At 54.2% G+C, this 26,146-nt stretch overlaps 1 protein-coding gene across 1 annotated transcript; it reads right to left on the reverse strand.

The window, feature by feature from the left end:
- Window positions 1–3,570: 3,570 nt before the first annotated feature.
- LOC119105266 (cysteine-rich secretory protein 2-like) lies at window positions 3,571–16,950 on the reverse strand. The gene is made up of 5 exons (XM_037228729.1): window positions 16,829–16,950; window positions 8,522–8,658; window positions 4,972–5,117; window positions 4,408–4,602; window positions 3,571–3,865 (listed from the first exon to the last, which is right to left on the reverse strand). The coding sequence occupies exons 1-5, from the start codon at window positions 16,926–16,928 to the stop codon at window positions 3,631–3,633; spliced, it is 813 nt and encodes a 270-aa protein (XP_037084624.1). The 5' UTR covers window positions 16,929–16,950; the 3' UTR covers window positions 3,571–3,630.
- Window positions 16,951–26,146: the final 9,196 nt, after the last annotated feature.

The raw sequence follows: 26,146 nt of genomic DNA on the forward strand, positions 1-26,146 counted from the left end.
GTTTCGGATCAGGGGAGGGCTCACCCTCCCCTCGGGTCCGGTGAACGGGTTAAGGTTGCTCCCTCCGAAGCTGTTGCCGACCGCGTCGGTGCCGGTGAGCTGATGCACAACCGAGTTAGCTGCCAAACGTCCGTGCAGCGGCACCGTCGAACACCACTAGTGGAGAGACGGAGACGTGGCTGCGGTCGATCCATGGCCAATGACTGTTACTAGTCTGTCACCAGCCGATTACAAACTGTCAGCGGGCACATCCCCGCTCGGCTGTCGCGGCTGCGTCTGTCACCAGCCGATTACAAACTGTCAGTGGGGCACATCCCCGCTCGCCTGTCAGCGGGGCACATCCCTGCTCGCCTGTCGCGGCCGCAGTCAGGCAGATACACACACGGCTATTTGCTCCCACTTGCTTCCAGACGGCTGCAAGACGCCTCCAACTGAATGGCTCGAATAAAGCCCGACCGTGCCGCGATGCTCTGTGCTTGCAAGAGCGCCGGGGGTGATGTGTTGCTTCTTTCATTCTGTCTGAACCGCTAGCCGCCGCCCTGTCTAGACCTCCACCACCGCCCTGTCCAGACCATCGCTGGTCTGTCTGGACCATCACCGCCAGTCTGTCTGCACCACCGTCTCCGCCCTGTCTGAACTGCCGCTGCCACCCTGTCTGGGCCGCCGTTGTCACCCTGTCTGGACCGCCGTCGCCGCCCTGTCTGGACCTCCGTTGCCGCCCTGTCTGGACCGCCATCTCCGTCCTGTCTGGACCGCCGTCGCCGTCCTGTCTTGAGCGCGTCGCCGCCCTGTCTGGACCTCTGTTGCTGCCCTGTCTGGACCGCCGTAGCCGCCCTGTCTCGACCGCCGTCACCGCCCTGTCTTGACCGCGTCGCCGCCCTGTCTGGACCTCTGTTGCCGCCCTGTCTAGACCGCCGTAGCCGCCCTGTCTGAAGCGCCCGCCTGGTGGAGCGATGGCCTCCGCTCAGGGCCGTGCAGAGTGCAGCGGGGGGAGTGTCGTCCGACCCACGCCAAATTAGCGACCGGCGTCGTGTTCAATCACAGGGCGCAATGACGTCGGCTGTATTCACAATGAATGCAGAGATAAGAGTACAAAGGCGGGTCTGGTCGGCCACAGTCTGCTCGATAGGGCCAGATAAGAGCCTCAAGTGGAAATTGCACACTACATGCGAAGGCTGAGGAGACACGGCTGCAACTGGAGCCGGCGCTCCGGGACGAAACGACCGCACAGCGGCCTCGCACACGCGCACCACGAGCACGAGCGTGATTACGGTCACGCGTCATGCCGTCACACACGCGCTCCGGCGGACCAGAGCGCACGTCACAGGCTCGAGTCCACCATCCTCCTGTTTTCCTCGTGTCACACGCACCAACAGTCTCGTGCATAGTACCAGCCTTCGCGACCGCGCACTGAAAAGCGGCCCGGCCAGTCACGGCCGTCCTCGCCGCGTGGTGTCACGCCCCCATAAATCAGGCGATCATCGCGAGCCCCACTCACGTCCCTCGCCGCCGACCACGCGTCGGCCCCTCAAAGCCCCAAAATCACAGCAGGAGTTGATCTCATGGCCAGCAACGGCCCGGACCTAAGGCCAGTGGCCTTCGGATGCCATTCAAGATCAATCGCAGACATCGTCAGCCAAGCCGCGGCCAGCACGGCTATCACACACTAGTGGCAGGCACGGATTCACGACGAGATATCGTGCACGGCGTCCACGTCGCGAGCCCCCAGCAGCTTTTACAACCTACGTGTTGGCACGAGCACGGTCCTAATGATTGCTCCAGCAGTCTCCAGAATGCACATATCGACACTAACATGACCCCATTGCTCCTAGCAGCCTCTACAGCGCGCGTGTTGACGCAGACATGACCCCACAATGAAGAATCGGGGCAGGGAGCCAGCCTGCACAATGAAAGAAGCTACCGGCATGCGCTGACAGAGAGTGCCGCCGCCGCTTTTGGACGTGACCGGTCAGGGGCCGCCAGACGCTGCAGCCGAGCCCGACAAATGGCCAGGCGAGCCCTGCACAGGTGCGCCTGCCTTCTGCAGCAGCGGCACCATTAGCCCTGCACTGCTGAGGCCGGGTAATGGTCTCCGGCGAGGCGGGCCTGCACGGCCGGCCGTGCGACAGCTGTTGCGGAGGCGGTGCCAGGAGGACGGCGCCACACCGGCGGCCGCTGCAGCAGCAGGTGTACGGGGGAGGGAGGGGCGCATCCGCGGCTCACGACTGCACGGAGCGGCACGGGAGGAGCGGCGCGGGTTCGGGGGGGCGTGCAGCCGGCTCCCTCCGACCAGCTGTGTGTGTTGCCATGCCGGTGCAAGGGCTGTTGGCAGATGAGTCGACAAGCTGGCTGGGAAAGAAAGGTCAAACATCCAGGAGCCCGGCCACTCACGCTATAGCTTTTTCCGGGGGATAATTAATGCAGAGAGCATCAGCGCAGCCTGCCCTTCACCATCAGTCGTATCACTGTTAGTGCCGCATCCGCCGCCGGCTCATATTACTAGCCTGCACCAACGTCCGTCTAGATCATATGTTCACTGAGGGATGGCAGCAGAACAGAGTCGCTGAGAGTCTCCCGCTTCTCGCACGGTGGCAGTGAATACGGAAAGGTCGCCCGCGCCAGCGAGACCGTTTGGCACGGAACGCCGATACATGACGTCACAGGTGCAGGCTGTACACGAGGTGACCTTACAATAAACCACGGGCTGGGCAGTGTGCAGCGACGTATTCATGGCTTTGCTGCGCTGCCCTGGGTGCAGTGCACTTCTGAGGCAGACTGGAACTATGTTGAACTCGTTTCATGTTTATGTTCGCAGCGCTGTGTCCGATGTTTAAAAACCTCTGACGGATAATCACCCCTAGAACTTGTACGAGTACGACAACGGCCGGCTAGTCAGCCTGTCATGAGAGCATAAGGCCAGACGATAACTGAGGGCTGTTTGGAGCATCGAAGGTGCCAAACATAGGCCGCGGGCACTATTCATGAACATAATCAATGGCGTGATGCGTGAAGTGATTTTTTTTTAAAATAGCCGTCCATCCAATATTTATTTTTCGGATGTCTTCTGTCAGCTGTTCATTCTTCCAAATGTTCCTGCTTTGGCCGTGATCGTGCAAAGACTTGGGAGACAGGAACGTACCTCCTTGCCTCAAATAAGTTGTGACATCCACACTCAACGATTTTCCATTCCGCGGTTTTGGACTGATGCAGGAGGCTAACGGCTATCGATGCCGTGCCAGTCTTTGGCCGTCTGACACGGTTGTCTACGGTACCAGTGACTGACCAGCCGGTGAGAATGACCCATCACTGGGTCCAGCCGCGGATGCGGTGACGTTCGCTAGTATAGCACATCATTAGCCCAGCCGCCGGCGCGGTGATGGGTCACCGCCCCCAGCCACGGGCGTGATGACAGATCACCGCCCCAGCCGCGGGCGTGGTGACAGGTCACCACCTCAACAACGGGCGTGGTGACAGATCACCGCCCCAGCCACGGGCGTGGTGACGGGTCACCGCCCCAGCCGCGGACGGGGTGACGGGTCACCGCCCCAGCCGCGGGCGTAATGACCTGGCACCGCCCCAGCCGCGGGCCCTGTAACGGATCACCGCCCCGGCCGCAGGTGCCGTGACCCGTCAGTGGACCCGGTTGTGGCAGCGGCAGGTGGCGCGGCAGGCGCGGGCCGGTTTACCGCGCGTCCGGCACGTCCAGTTTCTGTCCAGCCGGCGCAGCTGGGCACAGTTGCTCCAACGATCCGACCACGGGCACGAGTTGGTGCACAGCCGCTTCTTGCTGTTGCAGGAGCGCCGGCAGCGACTGCAGGGCCGGCCTGGCTGGTACGGCCGACCCAGACGCTCCACGTAGTTGCCGCTGTCGGTCACGTGGGCCGGTCACGTGGGGTGGGGTGGGGGGGGGGCTGTCATGGGGATAGCGGGATCAGGTCAAAGGTGCTGAACTGGGATTGGTGTCGCCAGGTCAGGAGCGCTACATGGGGCGGGGTGTTACATGGGGGCGATGCGGTCACAACAGCGCGTGGAGTGGTCAGCTGTCTCACGATAGATGGCATGATCTGGTTAAGGATCGCACGAGGGTTTGTTGTTGAACCGAAAACGAATGGCGAATGAATAAAGCAAACATTTGCAAATACCGTGGTCGCTTTCATCTGCTATTTTGCAGGTTAAGTTATGGTTAAATATACCATCCATTTATGAGTTTCTAACCCAATGCCCTCGTGGCACACGGCTGAAGGCTGGCAGCAGTTTCTTCACCACCCGTAAAACATCAGCTGATCACCTTTTGTTCCGCATATGGTTGCCGGATACCTGACGATATCGTCAGTTGTGAGCTGTGGCGTAGTAGATAACGAATGAATGGGCGACAGCGTGAAACATCTGTCAGTGAGTTGCACTCACGTGGGGCAGTAGTTGCAGACGTAGTTGTAGTACGGAGTGGGCTTGGCGTTCTTGCAGAAGGTCCATGCGCACCCCACCTTATGCGTGGAGTACCATACCATCTGGGTGTAGTGACCGACTTCCGTAAGGTTGTTCTTGCTTGAACCGAACCGAAAGATGTCCTTCTCCAAGAACCAGCTCTTAATGGCAAAGTACCTGTAGTTGCAGGCAGAAAGCGTTGGGAAAATCGTGTGTTAGGTGTTCCGGAGCTTCGTAAATTATTGAAACAAGTGCGTTGGCTCCGAGTGTATCGTATCCAGCTCGTTACAAAATCACCAGTCCAGCTGTTAACAATCGTCTGGCCCCGTGTGGTCTCAAGCGGTTCTGTACAGCCATGGCATTTGCCGTCGCGTTCTAGGACAACAGGACGTCAAGCCGTAATCCGTTTTCACTTCTGGCAGTTACCATTAGTTGTAGTCAGATTAGGTCCATATGAATAAAGCATGTGCACTTTCACTGCTTCGAGGAACATGAAGACAAAAAAGAAGAGCGGAGAAAAGGACCAAAAGTAAAGCAAATACATACCACGGCACTTTGTGCGTTGAGACGAAGATGTTCTGGCCGCAAGCACCGAAGTTCTGTTGCCACCTGCCCGTATCATTGGCGTGTACCAACAGCTGGCATTCCTCAGCCCATACCTGGGCGTCCTTGGCGGCACCCCTGTGCCAGCTCTGGAGGTGACAGAAGGCGCCAGCTCACTATACACACGCATACCGGCGGGTAACTCGTGGGGCTCCGTGAGCTGTCTGGAAAGGCGACGCGAGACGCAGGGCGCCATGTGCTCTTACATACAACAGGGTTCGTAGAATATGTGTTCACGACGCTTCGCCGCCGCTGAGATTATTCGCAACAGCGTCAAGGGGCGACATTATTGTGCATAGCTTGTCATGTTTTTTCCTTTGCACCAACGGGCGTAATAACACACAAGACCAATAGGCAAGGCTCGAGGGACCTTCCAGACCACCTCAAATTGTGCCCGACATAGTTTTAAATGTAAGGTGAAGGACTGTGCTGTGCCATCAATTCTCAGTTCCCCGTCAGCTTGCGCTGTGCGCTGTGCTGTGCCACCTCTCATGTCTTCCTGAACCCCCATCAATAAGCCCATGTCCCGTCACCGAGCCGCCCGCCCGCATGGGTATCCGGTAATGACTCTGACCTCCCTGCCTGCGCCGCCCGGGGCCTTCCGCCGCGCCGCCTCGCGGCAAAGAGTTGCCCCGGCCCGTATTGGGAGCGGCAGCCTTCGGGGTCGCGGCGCTGGTGACCCCGACGGCGGCCGCTTGGGCAACAGCGGGAAGCGCGCGCGTCAGCAGCGCCCACGTATAAGGCGTCAGCGGTGCTGCGTCAGACGGGCGACGAGCCGTCTCCGCCGGCGTGGTGCTGACCCCGGGCGAGGTCACCGGCGGCGAAGCTCCACCGGTCCGGCTTGGCCACCGACGGCACCGCCGAGGCCGCTGGATCCGACGGCGTGGCGGCGGCAGAGCTGGTGCCTGCTGCGGCTTTAGGTCTGCGTGGCGCCCGGGCAGAGGTGTGCAAGGTGTTGGCCCCGACAGGAAGGACGCCATCGCTCGTGCCGTGTGTATTCCCGGGTACTGGTCCGTTCGAGCAGCAGGTACTGCTAGAGTCGGCAGCAGGCGTGCCGGGCGGATTCCCGGGTACTGTTCCGTTCGAGCAGCAGGTACTGTTAGAATCGGCAGCAGGCGTGCCGGGCGGATTCCCGGGTACTGTTCCGTTCGAGCAGCAGGTACTGTTAGAGTCGGCAGCAGGCGTGCCGGGCGGATTCCCGGGTACTGTTCCGTTCGAGCAGCAGGTACTGCTAGAGTCGGCAGCAGGCCCGTCGCTAAGCCCGCTGATAACTCCATTCACCACAGACGACTCTAAAAACGCTGACGCTGTCGGTAGCACCTCGTTAATTGGGCCACTTGCACAGAAGCTTGCACGTCGGTCGAGCGTGGCGTGCACGGGCTGGTGATCGCGATACATTGACGCGGCCGAGGTGGCGCTGCTCTGTCGTTGTATTTGGCGTGTCTGACTGATTGTGGGCCTGACAAGTGCAAGCGTCCATGTTTACGTCCGACAGCGGAGCTTTTAGCGGTGTCGGTGCCAAATGCAAGTGGCAGGCTTGGCGGATGTCCAGAAAGTTAGGCGCCTGTTTTGTCACCATGCCGACAAAACCCCGATGTGCGAATAGAGTAAATTTGCATGCAGTGACAAAATGTAGGCTGCAGCAGTATATTTGTATCGTCTCAGGGTCATCTCATTTCATTTCTAATACTCATCATCACAGCCATGCCGAGAATTCGCGCAAAAATGAGTCCCGAGGCGCGGTTTATAATGGTATTTCCAGGAGGGGACCCGTTGCCAACGGACATAGCTCCCCGTCATCAGGTCTGGGGCGGATCTCCCCGCTGAATTGAGGCGTGCTTTGCGAGCCACTCGGGCTGCCCATTTCGAGCTGGCGGAAGTTTGTCTCTAACGAAGCCCGTGCATGAGCGTGAGCTGCTCCGACACTTCTGCTGATCATCCCGACCGGCTCCTTCAGTCAATACAAATGACTCGGCGGCCTGGAGTCTCGACACCATTTGTTGCCAGCCGCGCGGCTTCTTTCACCAGCTGGCGGCAGACCGCCGGTCAGGGGGCGGGGGCGGGGGGGGGGGGGGGGGGTCGGCTGCTGACAGCGGGTAACACCGGCGCCATTGTATGCAACAGCGGCCGAACCGGGCTCCGGTCGCCGCACTGACGGCGTCGAGTGCCCCACATCGGCAGGAGCTCAGGTGTAGCGGCAGCGGCCAACAGGGGGCAGCAAGGATTGCCTGTCCCCATCTTTGAAGAAGGCCATCACTAAACTCACGGTGTTCCATGGACAGAAACGAGGCAAAAGCCGCGTCTGGATGTCCCGGCCCGTTCAGCTGCTGGGACCATGCGCCGCTGCTGAGCAAGGGACGCCAGGCGAGCGTTAGACACGCCCCGGCCGCCGTCCGGGCAGCCTGCAACAGCGTGGCGTCCACTGCCCTGCACGGCAGCACGGCCGCGACCGGAGACGGCCGGTGGACACGGCCGGGCGTGCTGGACCCTGCGACCCCTGCCCCTCTTGATCCCGGCCCCCTACCTAACTCCTGCTTCTCCCTGCGTCTACCCCTGTCCTTGTCTTTCCCTGTCCCTGTCCCTTCCTGGCCCCACCCCCTATCGGTCCGTACCCCTTGCCCCTCACTGCTCCCACTTCTTCTTGCTCCGTTCCCCCCCCCCCCCGCCGCTCCCTGAACCCGTCCCCTGTCCACCTCCCTGCTCCCTCCCATCCCCTCCCTGTCCTTGCCCCAGGACCGATCGGAGGTGGTCGAGACAAAGCCGCTTATCTAATGCATTGGACGAGGGCCAACAATCACGTCAAACTCCAAGTCTGACTGTGCCAGGCCTAGATAGCTCCTAGTGAGAGCACTTCAAGCACCATAGAGGCCATCTGAACATCGTGTGCAGTCCTGAATACACCGTAACATAAGGGTATTCGATATTTTGGTGACCACCCACTGTGACAGTGCCGGGACATCCGCTATGAGCCCCACCACAACGGCGCCGGCCATCCCACCTGCCAGCGCCAGCATAGTGGTGGTAAGACCAGACCTTTACCCACCAGCACTGACGTCTGCCAGCGCCAGCATAGTGGTGGTAAGACCAGACCTTTACCCACCGGCACTGACGTCTGCCAGCGCCAGCATAGTGGTGGTAAGACCAGACCTTTACCAACCAGCACTGACGTCTGCCAGCGCCAGCATAGTGGTGGTAAGACCAGACCTTTACCCACCGGCACTGACGTCTGCCAGCGCCAGCATAGTGGTGGCAAGACCAGACCTTCACCCACCAGCACTGACGTCTGCCAGCGCCAGCATAATGGTGGTAAGACCAGACCTTTACCCACCAGCACTGGTGAGCCTGCGCCTGCCAGTACTACCGTCACGTTATACACGTCCCTGCTCCTACCGGAGCGATGATGCCACATCACCTCCACCCACGTACACCTCCATGTGTCGCTGCCCGTGTCCATCCCCAGGCGCTAGCAGGGCACAAGAGGGCCAGCACTCACCATCTTGAGCATGTTGGCGGCGCGGGGCTTCACGCGGCTCCTGAAGCGGTTGTGGAAGTGTGTCAGCTTGCGCTGCACCTTCGGCGAGCGGGCGTCCAGCTGCCAGCCGGCCACCTTGTCACCAAAGAGTTTGGGCGCTGGAACAGGGGGCATCGCGTGAGAGAGCCGCGCGGCTCGGCTTCGGTGACCGGGTCTGGGTGAGCGTCTCCACAGCGGAACGGGAGGCGCCGCGTGAGGGAGCTGGGCGGCTTGGCTTCGGTGACCGGGTCTGGGTGAGCGTCTTTACAGCGGAACGAGAGGCGCCGCGAGAGACGGGGGTACCGTGACGGGGATACCATCAATGTGAAAAATGCTCTCAATGCAGCTAAACTGCGCTGGTCGGAAAAAAATGTGTGAGCGGCTCTTCTCATTAAATTTTCACTCTGTTGGCTTCTGAAGCTCTTCAGAAACACATAACACATAACATATCTAGATGTTATGTGTTTTGCCAGCGGTAAATAGGGCAATAGTACAGTCATTTGTCTATTGTTGCTAACACTGTTATAGTGACGTCAACCGAATACAGCTGAACACCGAGGACTGCGGGTAACGCAGCGGTCGCCAGGAGGCAGTCAACCGAACACAACTGAACACCGAGGACTGCGGGTGACGCAGCGACTGACGGGAGGCAGTCAACCGAACACAACTGAACACCGAGGGCTGCGGGCGACGCAGCGACTAACGGGAGGCAGTCAACCGAACACAACTGGACACCGAGGACCGCGGGTGACGCAGCGGTCGCCAGGATGCAGTCAACCGAACACAACTGAACACCGAGGACTGCGGGTGACGCAGCGGTCGCCAGGAGGCAGTCAACCGAACACAACTGAACACCGAGGACTGCGGGTGACGCAGCGACTGACGGGAGGCAGTCAACCGAACACAACTGAACACCGAGGACTGCGGGTGACGCAGCGACTGACGGGAGGCAGTCAACCGAACACAACTGAACACCGAGGACTGCGGGTAACGCAGCGGTCGCCAGGAGGCAGTCAACCAAACACAACTGAACACCGAGGACTGCGGGTGACGCAGCGGTCGCCAGGAGGCAGTCAACCGAACACAACTGGACACCGAGGACTGCGGGTGACGCAGCGGCCGCCAGGAGAAGGCTAGTGTTTTGTGTACAAGAGACGGCTAGTGTAGGCGAGTTCATGCTCATGACGGCTTCTGTGACGCTGTCACCGCTGATGGGTTCTTTCGCAGATCTGTCCAAGATTGCAAGACCTGACTAAGCAGGCTGGGTGACGACAGAGGGCAACGTGTAATGGACATCAGTGTGAAGTGTGCACTGCTTAAGAAATGCATGACTTTCCATGAATCATGTTGTTTGACAACGCGGTGATGAAAGGAAGCGGCAGAATATTCAAATTTAATATATCAACTGAGACTTAAGAAACACAAAAACAGACTTTCACAGTTTTCGGTTCAAATAAATGGGGGCACATTTGATGTGATATGAAGCCTAGTCGTCTACCTGCCTTGATCACGCGCATAGAGCTTTATCTCTACCCGACCCTCCGGCGGCTGAGAGATCCAGCACGACCCAGCAGCTGATGTCAGCAGCATTGCCGGACATTACAGACGCTCTCAGATGGGGTGGGGTGGGGTGATTGAAGCTGGGGTGATGGAACCAACAGCCAGCAGCCTGCCGCCTAGACACCAGCCATGCACTGATCAATGGCGCAATGCTGGGACGGCGGCACACATTGAGATGATGCCGCCATTGACGGGCCCGGCTCTCCTGGCCAGCCAGACCCGTCAACAAACGGATCGCCAGTAGCCACGCTATCAAAATATTTGCGGTCTGCTGCGACGAGAGCCGCGCATCTCCGGCCGCCGTTCCCCGTCCACGGCTGGTTTGAACACAGGCGAGCTGAAATAGCCTGCGGACCATTGTGGCGAGGGATCATGAGCCCGGTGTTGTTAGCTACACATTCCCAGACGGACTAACATAGACACAGGGTAAATACAAGTTGCAGTTTAATAAACACTGTCATCGTTTTGACGTGGAGCGTCGCTGTAGCTGACAATGCGGTCGGTGCAGAGGGCACATCAGGACTCCAGAATCGCAGCCCGTAACCAGCTACTTTGGACTGCGGCATGTTTTCTTGGAACACTTGTGTGCTGAGGTAAGATGTGCACGGAAAAGCACCGAGGTCATTTCCACCCCGGTTGATAACGGGAAGTTGGAAGAGCCGCCGCACCAAAGCCGCAGCTCCGGCCCGTCGCTCGCAATCGCCTCGTTGAGGTGCGGGATTCCTGGAGCACCCGACGGGGGCAGTGTTTACGTCTGCGGCGTCGGTTGCACCGGCGCCGACGTCGACAGCCGGGCCGGTGTACACCGTGCATGACAGGCCGGTCGGTGCCAGCGGGGCCGAGCCGTCGTCACCTGCCGTGCGGCTGCCACGCTGTCTGGCAGACGCCGCCAGCGCCAGCTGAGCGATGCGACGACGAAGCCGGCGCAGGCCGGCGGCGAGAGGTCCAGCCCCCAGACGACCGCGCCCGTTCGTGATGCGGCCTACAGTGCCGCCCAGTTGCGATGGCTCTCAGCGCTGCGCCTCCGATGCCAGATGAGCACGGTGATGCGAATGGCAGGCGCCGAGACGGCTCGCTCATAGCGTGAGCAATCGCGCTGTTAGTCAGAAGAGACTCTGACGCGCAAGGGAAACAGCGATAATTCGACCCCATCCATTCAGGCGTGGTCCGGTGGGCTTTTCAAAACAAAGATGGTCACGGTTACAGCAGCCAAAACAGCAAACAATGACTGCAAAACTGAAATGTTAACCAACCAGGAAGCCATGGTCGCTGCTGCCGGGGTGATGAAATGCCCCCTTTATCACCCACTGGGTGTAAGCATGGACAAACGACCTGGACACAACCAGGCTAACCACAATATGGAGCTCTTCCGCGGTGAGGGTGCTTGCGTCAATTATGTCCTGCCTTTGACTGATATTAATATTGTTTTTAGCCTTGCGTATCAAAAAACTTTTAACTGGATAATCCAACTATCATTTTGGACCCGCTTGTACTATTTGATTGATCAACAAAGCCTGAAAAGGAGCATAAAGATCGATGAAATATATTTTCTTCGGCGTGAAAGCGTCACGAAGGTGGACTTCAGACACCCGTTTAAGCAATTTTTCTATGCAACATCATACGACTCATGAATAAATTCATAACACGTGGGAAATCACGTCCCTTAGCCCCAGCTTTTTCGTGTTTGGGCAATTTGTTACGGATGTCTCGGATCGAGTCGTGATTATCTAAGCATCTCGCCGAGAACCATATGACATATCACGTCCCGCATTACATCCGTTGGGAGTGCCTTGCTTTATTAGAAATCGTGCAGCATTGCTGAAACTGACTCCTTTTGGCCTGTCCTTCGAAAGATTGAGGGGAAGAAAACTTATCTTGCTAAAGGTGTAACCAAACAAGAGTCAGACTATTATGACGTAGTTAAATACCGGGTATCCTCGAAAAAATAAACAAGAACGTGGCAGCATGAAAAGGTAACTTATGCAGGTCCGGGAGACTTCGCAGAGCATTATGACACCAGAAGAGGCTCGAATCAGCAGTACCTGGCCATGTAGCCAGTTACAGTAAACGACGGAGATAGATGGGTGAGAAAGCTGGCTACATGAAAAAATGACGAAGCCGGCATCTAAAACGATTACTTCATAACTAAATAAGTGTGGTGGCCTCGCTGCACATTGAAAAACTGGTTGAAAAAGAAAATGTATTGATATTTCTGCAACAAAACCTTGTAAACACAATAAATGGGCAGCAAATTCAAAATTCAAAAGTTTGGACATTGTTTTTTGAATCGAGGTTTTGAAATTTGACGTTATCGCGTATAATTACTTTGACAGAGGCTTGTAGTCGAAATATCGATACATCTCTCTTTTTCCGCAGGGCATTCAACGAGAGATAATGTCATTATAATCGTGTTATGTATTTGTAATGTTCTCGCAGCTGCACTGGGCTCAGATTCAGAGCTTTTGACCTAACAGTATGAAGATGAAAGATGATTGGTACAAAACCACTTGTAGGACTCACCCCTAGCTGTAAATTCTTACGTTTTTTGACCATATCTCATCGTCGGAAGAACATAAATAGCACAACGAGAGCTTTTGGGCTTTTAAGGATGAAATTGTTCCATCACCATCCAAAAAACATGTTCAAAACCAGAAACAAAAACATAGTCCAAAATAATAAGTAAAAATAGGAAGTGACCAAAAACGCAGCCCACAAAAAGCACCACATTTAAAATAAAGATGTCTTTGGAAAGGAATCACACGGTTATACTTGACATTCATATCAAGGCTTAGTTGACGCCAAATTTACTTGGTTTAATTCACTCAGTTTTTGACGTGTGATATCTAAGCGCAGGCAAGAGTGTCAAACGTGTCCGGTTTTGCTTTGAACACGCTTGTTTTTTTTTTCTCTTAACTCGGCGTGCGCACAAGGACGCGGGGGCTATGATCAAGTTGGGGGGGGGGCAATTCCAAAATGCTACAAAAGACCGCGATAGATTAAAAAGCGGGCCTTTTACAAGCAGAACACTCCCATGCAGGTCAGAATGGACCCTTTACAGACCAGAATTCGCCCTCTACATACCAAAATGGGTCCTTTCCAGTCAATAATGGACACTCTTCAGGTCAGAATGTATCCGATAGAGTAAGGATGGACACTCCGCGGGACAAAATATGTCCTCCACAATCCATAATGGGCCCTCTACGGGTCAGAAAGACCCACTTGGCAATTAAGCTCAGAATGGGACTTGTACGTTGTCAGAATAGCTCTCATTAAGTCGGAATGAGTTTTTCACAGGATAGAATGGCCCTCATCAGGCTTGAATGAGCCCCTCTCCAAACTAGAATGAGCCCTCCATAGTCGATGATATGTCCTCTACACATCGAAGTGAGCCATCTACAGACCAAAATGAGCTCTCTTCGGGTCAGAATGGGCTCATTACAGATCGGAATAGGCCCCTCTACGGACCAAAATGAACTCGCCACAGTTCAATGATGGGCTCTCTTCTGGTCAGAATCCCCTCAGAAGGGAGCTTGCAGTCGGCAATAGGCCTTCTGCAGGTCAGAATGGGCCCTTAGCAGGCGAGAATGGGCCCTCCACAGACCAAAATTGGCCCTTTACAGTTAATACTGGATCATCCACAGGTCATAATGAGCCCTCTTTAGGTCATAATGGTGCTCCACAGGCCGTCATGAACCTTCTTAAGACCGGAAGGAGCCTTTGATGTACCATGAGTAATGGGCAATCCACAGCTGATGCACCGTCGATCCAATACTCCACAGCTGATCGACAGTCAATCCAACAATCCACAGCTGATGCACCGTCGATCCAATACTCCACAGCTGATCGACAGTCAATCCAACAATCCACAGCTGATCCACAGTCAGTACAATAATCCACAGCTGATCCATAGTCAGTCCAACAATGCACAGTTGATCCACAGTCAATCCAACAATCCACAGCTGATCGACAGTCAATCCAACAATCCACAGCTGATCGACAGTCAATCCAACAATCCACAGCCGATCGACAGTCAATCCAACAATCCACAGCTGATCCACAGTCAGTCCAATAATCCACAGCTGATCCACAGTCAATCCAACAATCCACAGCTGATCGACAGTCAATCCAACAATCCACAGCTGATCGACAGTCAATCCAACAATCCACAGCTGATCGACAGTCAATCCAACAATCCACAGCTGATCCACAGTCAGTACAATAATCCACAGCTGATCCATAGTCAGTCCAACAATGCACAGTTGATCCACAGTCAATCCAACAATCCACAGCTGATCGACAGTCAATCCAACAATCCACAGCTGATCGACAGTCAATCCAACAATCCACAGCTGATCCACAGTCAGTACAATAATCCACAGCTGATCCATAGTCAGTCCAACAATGCACAGTTGATCCACAGTCAATCCAACAATCCACAGCTGATCGACAGTCAATCCAACAATCCACAGCTGATCGACAGTCAATCCAACAATCCACAGCTGATCGACAGTCAATCCAACAATCCACAGCTGATCCACAGTCAGTCCAATAATCCACAGCTGATCCACAGTCAATCCAACAATCCACAGCTGATCGACAGTCAATCCAACAATCCACAGCTGATCGACAGTCAATCCAACAATCCACAGCTGATCGACAGTCAATCCAACAATCCACAGCTGATCCACAGTCAGTCCAATAATCCACAGCTGATCCACAGTCAATCCAACAATCCACAGCTGATCGACAGTCAATCCAACAATCCACAGCTGATCGACAGTCAATCCAACAATCCACAGCTGATCGACAGTCAATCCAACAATCCACAGCTGATCCACAGTCAGTCCAATAATCCACAGCTGATCCACAGTCAATCCAACAATCCACAGCTGATCGACAGTCAATCCAACAATCCACAGCTGATCCACAGTCAGTCCAATAATCCACAGCTGATCCACAGTCAATCCAACAATCCACAGCTGATCGACAGTCAATCCAACAATCCACAGCTGATCCACAGTCAGTCCAATACTCCACAGCTGATCGACAGTCAATCCAACAATCCACAGCTGATCCACAGTCAGTCCAATAATCCACAGCTGATCCACACTCAGTCCAACAATGCACAGTTGATCCACAGTCAATCCAACAATCCACAGTCTTTTTCAGGTCAGGTCCACTAAGTGTGGGGGACTCCCTCCAGCATTTAAGTCAGGGAGGGGCGAGTTGCCTCCACTGCCCCCTCCCCCGTTCCCGCGTCATTGTACGTGTCTTATTTATGTCAAGTAATTGTGAATACGATTAAAGCAGGCAGTCACTGTTGGCATACCATTTGCTTTTCGTACCCGGTCCGCCGGATCAGGTAAATGGCTTTCCGGTATCAATTGGCTTAAAAAATGTCCAAGATTTTTGCCATGGTTGTATGATTGTCTCATCAGTAAAATCTAGCGCGTCATGTATATATATACACACACACACATATATATATATATATATATATATATATATATATATATATATATATTGCAAACACATTCAATGTAGCATGTCAACCAGCTTCTCATATAACTGTCCATAGGCGTGGAGATAAAGAAAATGAAAAGGTCCACCCTTGCTGGTGGAGTTGTCTAATTCATTTCAAACCGTCTCATTTCCGTTTCAATTATGTCTCACAGTTTTTCCCGTTTTCGTCCAGCTATCACAAAGTTGTCTTTTACTACCACCCAATCAGCCATTTTCTGTATACATCTCACCTCTACGCAAAATACCTCACCTCTGTTCAACACTTCTCACGTTTTTCAACACATCCCACCTCTGTTCAACACATCTCACCTCTGTCCAGCACCACATCTCATCCCTATATTGCACCGAATCCCGCCTCCATTCGCACCCCTGCCCTGCATCACATATCATCTTGTTACCTGCACCAGGGTTAACGCCATTCTGTGCTCGGTCCCAGCGTCATACCTTACCATTGTCCTATCACTACCTTTCGCCGGTGATATGTCACCAATATCTCCTCCGTCCGCCATCGCGTACCACCTTTGTCTCACACTGCACACTCACCCATGCACGTTTGCACTGCTCACTCCAGTACCATCACGACCGCTCGGCCCTGTCCCGCCATCCCATTTCATTCCCCCCCTTCTCCCCCCCCCCATTGGAATCCCTCACCCTCCCGTACCACCCCATCTCACCCCTGATCCTATCAGCACCCCTCATCTGGGCCCTCAGCATCCTCACCTGGCCCACCAGCACCCCTCACCTGGCCCGTCAGAGCCTTTCACCTGTCCCATCAGCACCCCTCGCCTGGCCCACCAGCAGTCCTCCCCTGTCCCATCAGTACCCCTCACCTGGCCCACCAGCATTCCTCACCCTGCCCCATCAGCACCGCTCACCTGGCCCATCAGCACCCCTCACCTTCCCCATCAGCACCCCTTACCTGCCCCATCAGCTCCCCACACCTGGCCCACAAGCACCCCTCACCTGGCCCATCAGCACCCCTCACCTGGCCCACCAGCATTCCTCACCCTGCCTCATCAGCGCCGCTCACCTGGCCCATCATCACCCCTCACCCTCCCCATCAGCACCCCACACCTTCCCCATCAGCACCCCTCACCTTCCCCATCAACACCCCACACCTTCCCCATCAGCACCCCTCACCTTCCCCATCAACACCGCTCACCTTCCCCATCAGCACCCCTCACCTGCCCCATCTCCACCCCTCACCTCTGTCGCGGCGCCACTCTCTCATGACGCGCTCGGCGGCGCCGGCGGGCCGGAGCAGCACCGCCAGCAGGACGCACGCGAGCAGGCACCGGACCTCCATCGGGGGCGGCTCTGGCGCTGGCACGGACGCCGTCGGGGCTGGCGGCGCACTGAGCACCGGGCTGCCGGGGCACCGGCCCAGACCCGGACTGGGCCAGCCGACGGCGTCCCCCCCCCCTCCCCTCCCCTGCCCCGCTCCCCCAGCTGGGACGTCGAGACCGCTGTCTGGGCGCCGCCGGCAGCCCACGTCATGCTGCGCGAAGTCTGGCCGGTGTACACTGGCACGTCTCAGACATGTGCAAGGCGTGGACGGCTAACATGCAGTCGTCAGGCTAGCTCGAAAGCGAACGTCAACAGAAGTCAGACAACAACAGTTTGGAGGGATCTCTCCGTGCTGTTTTTTTTTTTCACCACGCGGCCCCGTGCCAATGCGAACGAAGCTAGACTGCTTAATTTGCTAGTTGCAAATTGATCTGTCGGGTGAAATCTGGATGCCCGTTCAGGGGGTCCAGGCATGTTCGCCTGTCACTTGCCATGTTCCTACCATCAGCGTTCAAGGGGCATGGACATGGTGACCTCTGACCTAGGCATCTGCCGTGAATACATTGTTATATAACCAAAGCACTTTGCGGGACTACGGGACGTTCTCAGCTTACGAATATGGTCATTTGATAGGCATTTTCGATCAGCTGCTTATGATATGAGGAAGTAGACTCTTGTCATACAAACAGCCCCGAACGGAAGTCTAATCTCGGGGCTCACACAGATGCACTATTGCGCCTGAAATGACCAGACCAGAAGTCACTCGTCAGCGCTTTACCTCATAAACTTTGCATTTGTTGAAATCCGTCATTCTGGAGCTGACTCAATTGCTTTTTTGGTACGTTGCATTTCGGTTGATATCTGGCGCGACCGCCGGCCACCCATGGAAGCCTGGAACCTGCCTGGTGTGCGGGCTTTGTCTGTCAGTGATTATGGCGATGCTCGCAGTGCAGGATAATGTGTTCTTGGCCTTGATGTTCGTGAGCTGTCGTCCGGGCATGCTTCTCCGTAACTGCGTCGAAGTTTGACATACCGAAGTACAGTCAACATTTTCCCCTTTGATTTATGCTCACATGTTAATACCGGCAGCCAGCAAAGCAAATTTATGCGACAGAAACTGGATTTCGATGGAGATTTAATATCATTTCAGGGAATTTCAACACTGCAGTTGGTTTACAATGCGGTGATTCATGTGAAAATAAAATACTAGATAGCATCGATGACATTTTGTTCTTTACCCACCTACCCAATGATGACTGATTTCATTGGTGACTATCGAAACAAGATTATTTTACGAAAAGAGCGACTGAAAAGGAAACTATCACAGTACATAGAGTCAGGGAGCGAGATGGCACTGGAGATGAGTGAAACTGAGGATCATCCGTAGAGCCAAGCAGGGCCATATTCATATAGCGGCCCAGAAGGCTCGTGCCTCTCCTTTTACCCAATCCATTAAATGTATTATTATACGAATGACTAGATGTTGACAGTTAAACGTTTCCGGCATGTACAGAGGAGCAAATGAAAAATATTCGATGGCATACGTCTGACACGGAATTTTGCACATCTGAGGCACACTTAAGTTGTTTTTTGGTGACATTGTTTTAGCTGCACCCCCCCCCCCTTCCATTGCTAAGCTTTGTGTTCATCATTTTAAAAGAGTAAGTCATTTTATAGTGCGGCAGAACTAATATTAAGATTGGTGTTGCTAAGAAAGTTACCACAAGATGTAGATCAAATACCCAAACAAAAACACGACAATCATTAACTTAAAAGAGCTCCTCCATATTTGAAGATGTTGAAGCAAGCATCAGATATGGTGAAATAAGCTCACGCAATTATTGGAATACTTTTTATCTGGAACAGACTATTCTAGATACCGCGATCTCTTTATTGGGAAAAATGGTGCCCAATACGTCCTTGTTTGATTGCATCACCGTGTCCTGCACAACAATGATTGAGACACAATGGGCAGCCGTTATATCTGAAAATGGCACTTACGAACACCGGATGCGAACGGCTCGACGATCATACTTTTCTCTATCTTGATTGCCGCATGGTCGGTGTATTACATGATTTGTGTGAGGCTATCATGACGTCATAGATTACTGCATGACCTTGAAATAGTATGCATGAAGTAGTCTGCACATATTTTGCACGAAATAAACGAAATAATATCGAAACGAAGCATTATCTGCACGAAATATTCCGCACACATTGTATGAGGTTATCATGACGTCATAGATGTCTGGATGACATCGAGGCAGTCTGCAGGATATATATATATATATATATATATATATATATATATATATATATATATATATATATATATATATATATAGTCTGCACATATTTGCAGGCATGTTGCTCAGAAACTAAAAGGTTTAGGTATTAAAAGGGCAGGGCCATGAACTGCAACGAATCATCTTCAAAACGGCTATTTCAGTTCAGAACCTCATACAAATGTGAAACACTCCCTTTAACAGCCGACGACCGAGAGGTCGGGTCAGGTCAGGGGGTCGCGGGCAGCCAGGCGGCTGGGGACGGGTGTGCCTGGCGCCCAGACACCACAGGCGCTGGTCGGTGTGGGCTGTAACCCGGCTTCAGTCACCCCGGGCCGGGCCCCAGCCGGAGGTCTCCCATGTCCGGGCTGCTGACAGCAGATCCAGGCCCTGGTGCTGATCCTGTGTCGAGGATCTGATGTCAGGTCCAGCTGTTGATCTGTGTCAGGAGACCAGCAGGTGACCGCTGGAGATGTGTTGCAGGTCGAGCGTTGAGGATTATGGCGCAACGGCGGCCATGTTTGTGGCAAGGTTATCTTGCGGTTTCGAAATTTCGTGATTGTGATTAGTAGGCTTTTAGTAAGCGTAATGGGCGGCAAGGAAATGTTCGCTGATATATTTGAGCAAATCTGTTTATCAGCTTCGAAGGGGCGAGAAAGAGCCTCACATCCGGCCGTTCAAGATGAGGCCAGACACGGTTGATGTCCTTGTCACCTCCATTTACGTGTTCTAGGGCCGGCCATAATTCATGTTTTACAACAGAACTTGATTCATAGACTGAACTTATCATGTTATTTGGGTCGCCAGAACCACACCTGGTGGCACGTGACTGAAAAGGGTGTGCTCAATAAACCGATCAAATAAAGTAATCACGCGTTGCAAGGCGAAGTTTCGAAACATTTCTTTTATGGTGCGTGACCCATTCAGCACACAAATGCAATCTCAGACGCTAATACCTGGACATCCAAAGCGGCGCGGTCCATACCCTTTTGACGCGATGCCATGACAGGAGATTAATAGCCGTTCCTCGTACAGTCATAGCCGGGATTTTCTCAGACCCTGCCCTGCCTCGCCCGGGTCCCCGTGCGGCGATTCATGGCCAGGTAACCCCACCTCCCCATCAGATGCGACTCACGTGTGAACGTCGTCGCGGCCCTTACTGGACCGAGTCGCGACAAGCGGCGCTGGTGCAGCGGGCTCACACGACACGGCGAGGCGTAGGCGTGTGACCGTCAGTGGCTTTAGACGCTCATCAGCCGCAGACGAGGTGTAGGGTGCTTATGAATGAGCTGCAGCCTTCAGTCGCGTTGTAGACCAGCCAGTCATGTTCTAGGTCAGGTCACCGGTGACCGGTCACATGGTCTGGGTCAAGTCACCGGTGACCGGTTACATGTTCTGGGTCAGGTCACCGGTGACCGGCCACATGTTCTGGGTCAGGTCACCGGCGACCGGTCACATGGTCTGGGTCAAGTCACCGGTGACCGGTCACATGGTCTGGGTCAAGTCACCGGTGACCGGTCACATGCTCTGGGTCAGGTCACTGGGGCCCGGTCAGATTTTCGGGGTCACCATTTTGATCACTGCTGTGCGTCTTGAAAGGAACCACTGTATTAAGTGCTGATGGAAAGAAATAAGATAGGCCTATTTATTTTAAAATAGATGAATGAATACGGAAACAATTCCTACCCGGATCGGTACAGCAGCTTCCCTTTGGCACGCATCCCCCCCCCCCCCCCATCCTGCCGTGACTACGGGACATCCTGCCCCGTAGTGACGGCGTTTGAAGTGGGCAGTTCAGCGACGTTCACCCCAAAACGGCCGCGTCGGATGCTACTCTGGTAATTGGAGCAAGTCTGCTAATAGATCCTTCAACAAGCTGGGAGACTCCTGGCGCGCACTGCATGACCGCCGCACTACAGTACTCTTGGCACGCACTGCATGACCACTGCACTGCCGTATTCTTGGCGCGCACTGCATGACCACTGCACTACCGTACTCTTGGCACTCACTGCATGACCACTGCACTACCGTACTCTTTACCGTACTCTTGGCGCGCGCTGCACGACCACTGCACTACCGTACTCTTGGCACGCACTACATGACCGCTGCACTACCGTGCTCTTGGCACGCACTACATGACCGCTGCACTACCGCACTCTTGACGCGCACTGCATGACCGCTGCACTACCGTACTCTTGGCACGCACCGCATGACCACTGCACTATCGTACTCTTGGCGCGCACTGCATGACCACTGCACTACCGTGCTCTTGGCGCTCACTGCATGACCACTGCACTACCGTACTCTTGGCACGCACTGCATGACCACTGCACTACCGTACTCTTTACCGTACTCTTGGCACGCACTGCATGACCACCGCACTATCGTACTCTTGGCGCGCACTGCATGACCACTGCACTACCGTGCTCTTGGCACTCACTGCATGACCACTGCACTACCGTACTCTTGGCGCGCACTGCATGACCACTGCACTACCGTGCTCTTGGCACTCACTGCATGACCACTGCACTACCGTACTCTTTACCGTACTCTTGGCGCGCACTGCACGACCACTGCACTACCGTACTCTTGGCACGCACTACATGACCGCTGCACTACCGCACTCTTGACGCGCACTGCATGACCGCTGCACTACCGTACTCTTGGCACGCACTGCATGACCACCGCACTATCGTACTCTTGGCGCGCACTGCATGACCACTGCACTACCGTACTCTTGGCACGCACTGCATGACCATTGCACCACCGTGTGATGACCGCATTGTAGGACCGTGCACTGTGAACAGCACTGAAGGGATGGTGAAATATACATTTATAACGACCTGGTCTCGGGGCGGATATTCCTGACCAGGGCCGGCGGTACCGACTTTCTCAAGGGGAAGGGAAAGCAGATCTAGGGGCCTCCTAAGCAGATCTGGGGTCCCCTGTCAAACTCCCTGTTACCTATTCTGCTTGATTGTCGTCTACTTCTCTGAAAGAACCCCTTAGGTAAATGTAGCTGAGGAAATCCTCATCTTGACTTAGTTTTTCGTTGCTTTAATCGGGCATCCCTTTGAGCTGGGGCGGCTTCATCTGCATTTCTTATGGTTCCTTCGCATGTGATTGGATCTCATTTGGATTTCTGGGGCCTTCTGTCAAACAATAGTGCCGGCGTTGGGCATCTAGGGCCTCCTCCTGGGCAAATGCTTCTCCTGCCTGCCCTGAGGGCCCTTCTTTTGATTTGGTGGGATGTTCTTTCCGTCAAATGGGCTTCCGGAAATTTCGATGGACAAAATTATATTTGCTCTTTCTCAAATGCCTAGGGCGCCGACTGCCCCTCTTCCTTCCACTTAAAATATATTTCGTTTACCATTCAAAGCTCTAGCTATGGATTCTTGCATAAATCTCCCTTTGAGGAGCGAGCAAGACAAACACTGGACTGGGCTTGTCCCCGAGACGCACCTGAAGGTCTGGATCGGCCAGTGCCCAGCGGGGCGTGCTCCGCGCCGGCTGGCAGCCAGGCAGTCGCCAGCACCAGCAGAGAGGGGCTCCAGCGGGTTGAGAGTACCGTCCCGACATGACCGCCGGGCATTTCCGGCAGCGACGGCCGCCGTGCACCAGTTGGAGGTCTCCATTTGGGAGCGACGGGGGGCGCAGACGGCGAGACGGGGGCAATGCGGTCAAGGCGGCGGCCGGAGGGGTGTCTCGGGGCACAGAGAACACCTGCGCTCGGAACACCGCGAAGACCCGCACTCTGAACAGAACGCAAACTCAACCCTCAGATCGGGCTGTGCGTAGACGAGATTCCATGCTCCAGGTGCTTGTCCTCTCCAACTAAATCACTTGCTTTCATAACCAGCTAAAAAACAAGTGTACGGTGGAAACTAATGTTCATGGACCTTTTCAAACCGCACCTAATTTTCCAGTGAGCTATTATTAGTAATTATGACGAATTTTACCAAAATAGTAGCCTCTGTGAAGATGTTTAGAAATAAAGCTGACATGTGTGAATAGTTAAGAATTCCATGACCACAAACACTGAATTTGATAGCAGTGTTGGGTCAGGTCATTCCTGAACGCCTCTGACTACAAGCAATCCCGTGGTTACGCGGCGTGTCACCCAGTTATGCGAATGCGATGGCATGACTATTGCGTCAGTCACCGCACCGTACCTGTCCTGTGTCACCGTACCGGTCTTGTGTCACCGTACCTGTCCTGTGTCACCGTACCTTCTTTGTTTCCGCATCTTCTTTGCGTTGTCGTGTCCTCCAGGAGAAATTATGTGCAATGTGAATCTCAGGATATTATCATTTTTCACATCCGTAATCTTCGTCCCATTCTGAACGCTCAGTCATGATGTCGAAACTTGTTTTGAAGAACGTTGCTTACGTTATGTAGGCTTAGAAAAAGCTCTTTTTCAGTCGTTGTGATCAACACTATCGCCGCAAACAAGTTTTTCTTCGTGTGCTCGCTACAGCTCGTCAAAAATTTTCGGCTCGCCTGTGTTTTGGGCAGTCTTTAGCACGACACCGTGTACTGGGTATCAGGACCTGTGGGCCTGCATGATTACAACGTTCTTGAAGCGTGCAGCTATTCCACCTTCACTCCGGCGCCTCGTAAAAACCCGTAGCCATGAGGAGCCTGAAACCGTCAACCTTCTGTTTGAAAAGCTGCCGCATACTGCAGCTTGTTTGCACCCGATCCATGTTTTATCTCGTAAAAAGTAGCCAACACGTGCAGACTGCCCTAACATATCAAGGAGTTGGCTTGACAAAACATGACAGCGCTCGTCATGCCAACATTATCAGACGGGACCCACCGGCGATCTAATTCAATGTCAAATGTGAATGCACGAGAACTGGGACGGACAGCAGGGATACACATGAATGGTCGACGCGTCTTTCAAAATAGCCGGTAAATTTTATTCCACAAGTGCGAAAATGCGTTTGTTTCACCATCATGTACTTATTGGCCATTTCACCTTTGCGGTACGTTATAACTCGGTCCCATATAACCACATAATAGAAAATAGCAAAATTGACTGCAAAATAGAAAATAGGTGCATCATGACAAAACCCGCTTGCTAAGCAGAATTTACCGGATATTTTGTCGAATCTGACAACAATGACTGTCACCCTCGTTTATCTCAGTTTTCGTATATTTCATATGCGATATCCAGCAGGGTCCGTGTCAATTGGACATGAACCTTAGGCGGTGTCCAGCTGATGCTGAAATGGAAAGGACTATCAGGTTCCTACAGGATACTGTGTGGTTTAAAACGAACGTTAAACTTATAGTAATGTGTTCAGGTACTTGTGTACCAACAGGCGAAGGAAATTTCATGCTTGTTCTTAATCCCAGAGTTCTTTCTTCCGATATGCATTTGTGGGACTCAGAGGTGCATTGGAGGGGGGGGGGAGGGGGGGGGGGCTTAAGTCAGCATTGGGAGGAGGGCACCCCCAAAAGTGTATAAAGTAACGCCCCTGTTTAGAAGTAATCAGCCATGGACCTCCTCGTTCACAATGGACCGATACTTCAGCACTCCTTCGGGTCTGCCTCTGGTTTGCAACTCGCGCGTAATCCGCAGCGACGTCACGGGGCTGCAGTGGCGGGGGCACGTCATTTTGCGGTGCTCAAGCGCCTGGCTGAACTCACTGAGTCGGAGCATTGCTCCCTGACATGACCGGCACCCGTGCTATTCTTATCCCAGTATCACACCCTGACGTCACGTAGACGCACGTCACCGGAGGTCGTGAGGGGAAGGAAGGGATCTGCACTGCACATCACTTCGAAACACGACCGAAGCGGCAATGATGCAAGCTTTGCTCACGGCTGCAACGATACGGGAAAAAGTGCGGGGCGAAGTTGGTGATGGGCAGGATTATCCCAGATTTGGAGGTGATGAGAGGGGCTTCAAGCGCTTTAAAGGTGTTGAAATGCTTATGTCATCCGCACAGTTTTCTCAATTTCTTTCAAAATTAATGTCACAAGTCACCGAGCTCGAGTCTGGTCAAAATGTTAAACACTGCTGAAACGCCGCTACCACACGGTAGGTTGTTTCACCGTTAAATAATCTCCTAAACGAACTAAAAATTGAAAATTTTCGAGAGCCATCATAATTCCCTGAAAATGAACAACTCAGAAGCTAACTATCTCGCTTGTTGCGCCTCGTGCGCCGAGTGTTTTTTGAGCTTCGTCATCGAAGTGGATTGGATGTTTGGCATTCCGGCAGCCAGAGAGCATAGCACATGACTGAACTGCTGCCAGCAAGTCTAGCTTGGCCGCGCGTCAGTTTCGCCAGCCCGTCCCCACACAGCCGGTCATGGGCCGGCTGGTCCGCCCGCAGCTGCGCCGTGCCCAGCTCTACCCTGCGCTCCCCGCCCGCGAGCCGGCCCAGCTGCGGTCGGCGGCGGCGGCGGTCCTCGGCGTGCCTTATACGTCGCCGGACGGCGGCAGGGTCGGGGTCAAGCCTTGGCGCCGGTCGCCGGGTCGGCCCGGCGGAGAGGCGGGCGGCGCTGGAAAAGGCCGGCTTGTGCTGACTAGGACCGACGCCGGCTTGGGAGCGGAAGGGTCTGCCGAAAGGCGGGCCGCGGATGATTGCCGGACCTCACGGTGACCGGGTTGCTAAGTGCGCATCGCTGGCCGCCCGCGCGTGGCACAGCGACACGCATTTAACGGAAGAAGACACTGCCGCCTGCAGTGTCTCCTGTCCGCCGTGCGTGATGTGTCTGCCGTGTCTGCTGCGTCTGCTCTGTCACTTGTGCCTGTTATGTTCGCTGTTTAGTGCTAGCCGTAACTGAGGTGTCCATTATGCCCGTCGTGTTTGGTGCCGCATTTCGTCGTAAATGCGCATTGCACCCGGCTAAGAAATGCGCAAAGACAAAGAAAAATGTCAAACATGCTCTGCTGACTTGCACATGAACTCTCACATCTGTTTTCTAATAGAGTGTGA

The sequence above is a fragment of the Pollicipes pollicipes genome, unplaced genomic scaffold (assembly GCF_011947565.3).
Source record: "Pollicipes pollicipes isolate AB1234 unplaced genomic scaffold, Ppol_2.1 Scaffold_6138;HRSCAF=7277_pilon_pilon_pilon, whole genome shotgun sequence".
Lineage (NCBI taxonomy): Eukaryota > Metazoa > Arthropoda > Thecostraca > Pollicipedomorpha > Pollicipedidae > Pollicipes > Pollicipes pollicipes.

Bases quoted from the DNA above. Each gene is read 5' to 3' on its own strand.
- LOC119105266 (XM_037228729.1), bottom strand. From the start codon at position 16,928: ATGGAGGTCCGGTGCCTGCTCGCGTGCGTCCTGCTGGCGGTGCTGCTC. The intron at 5,118-8,521 runs GTGAGTGCTGGC...TGTCACCTCCAG, and splicing joins CCGCCAACATGCTCAAGATG to AGCTGGCACAGGGGTGCCGC. The intron at 4,603-4,971 runs GTATGTATTTGC...CTGCAACTACAG, and splicing joins TCAACGCACAAAGTGCCGTG to GTACTTTGCCATTAAGAGCT.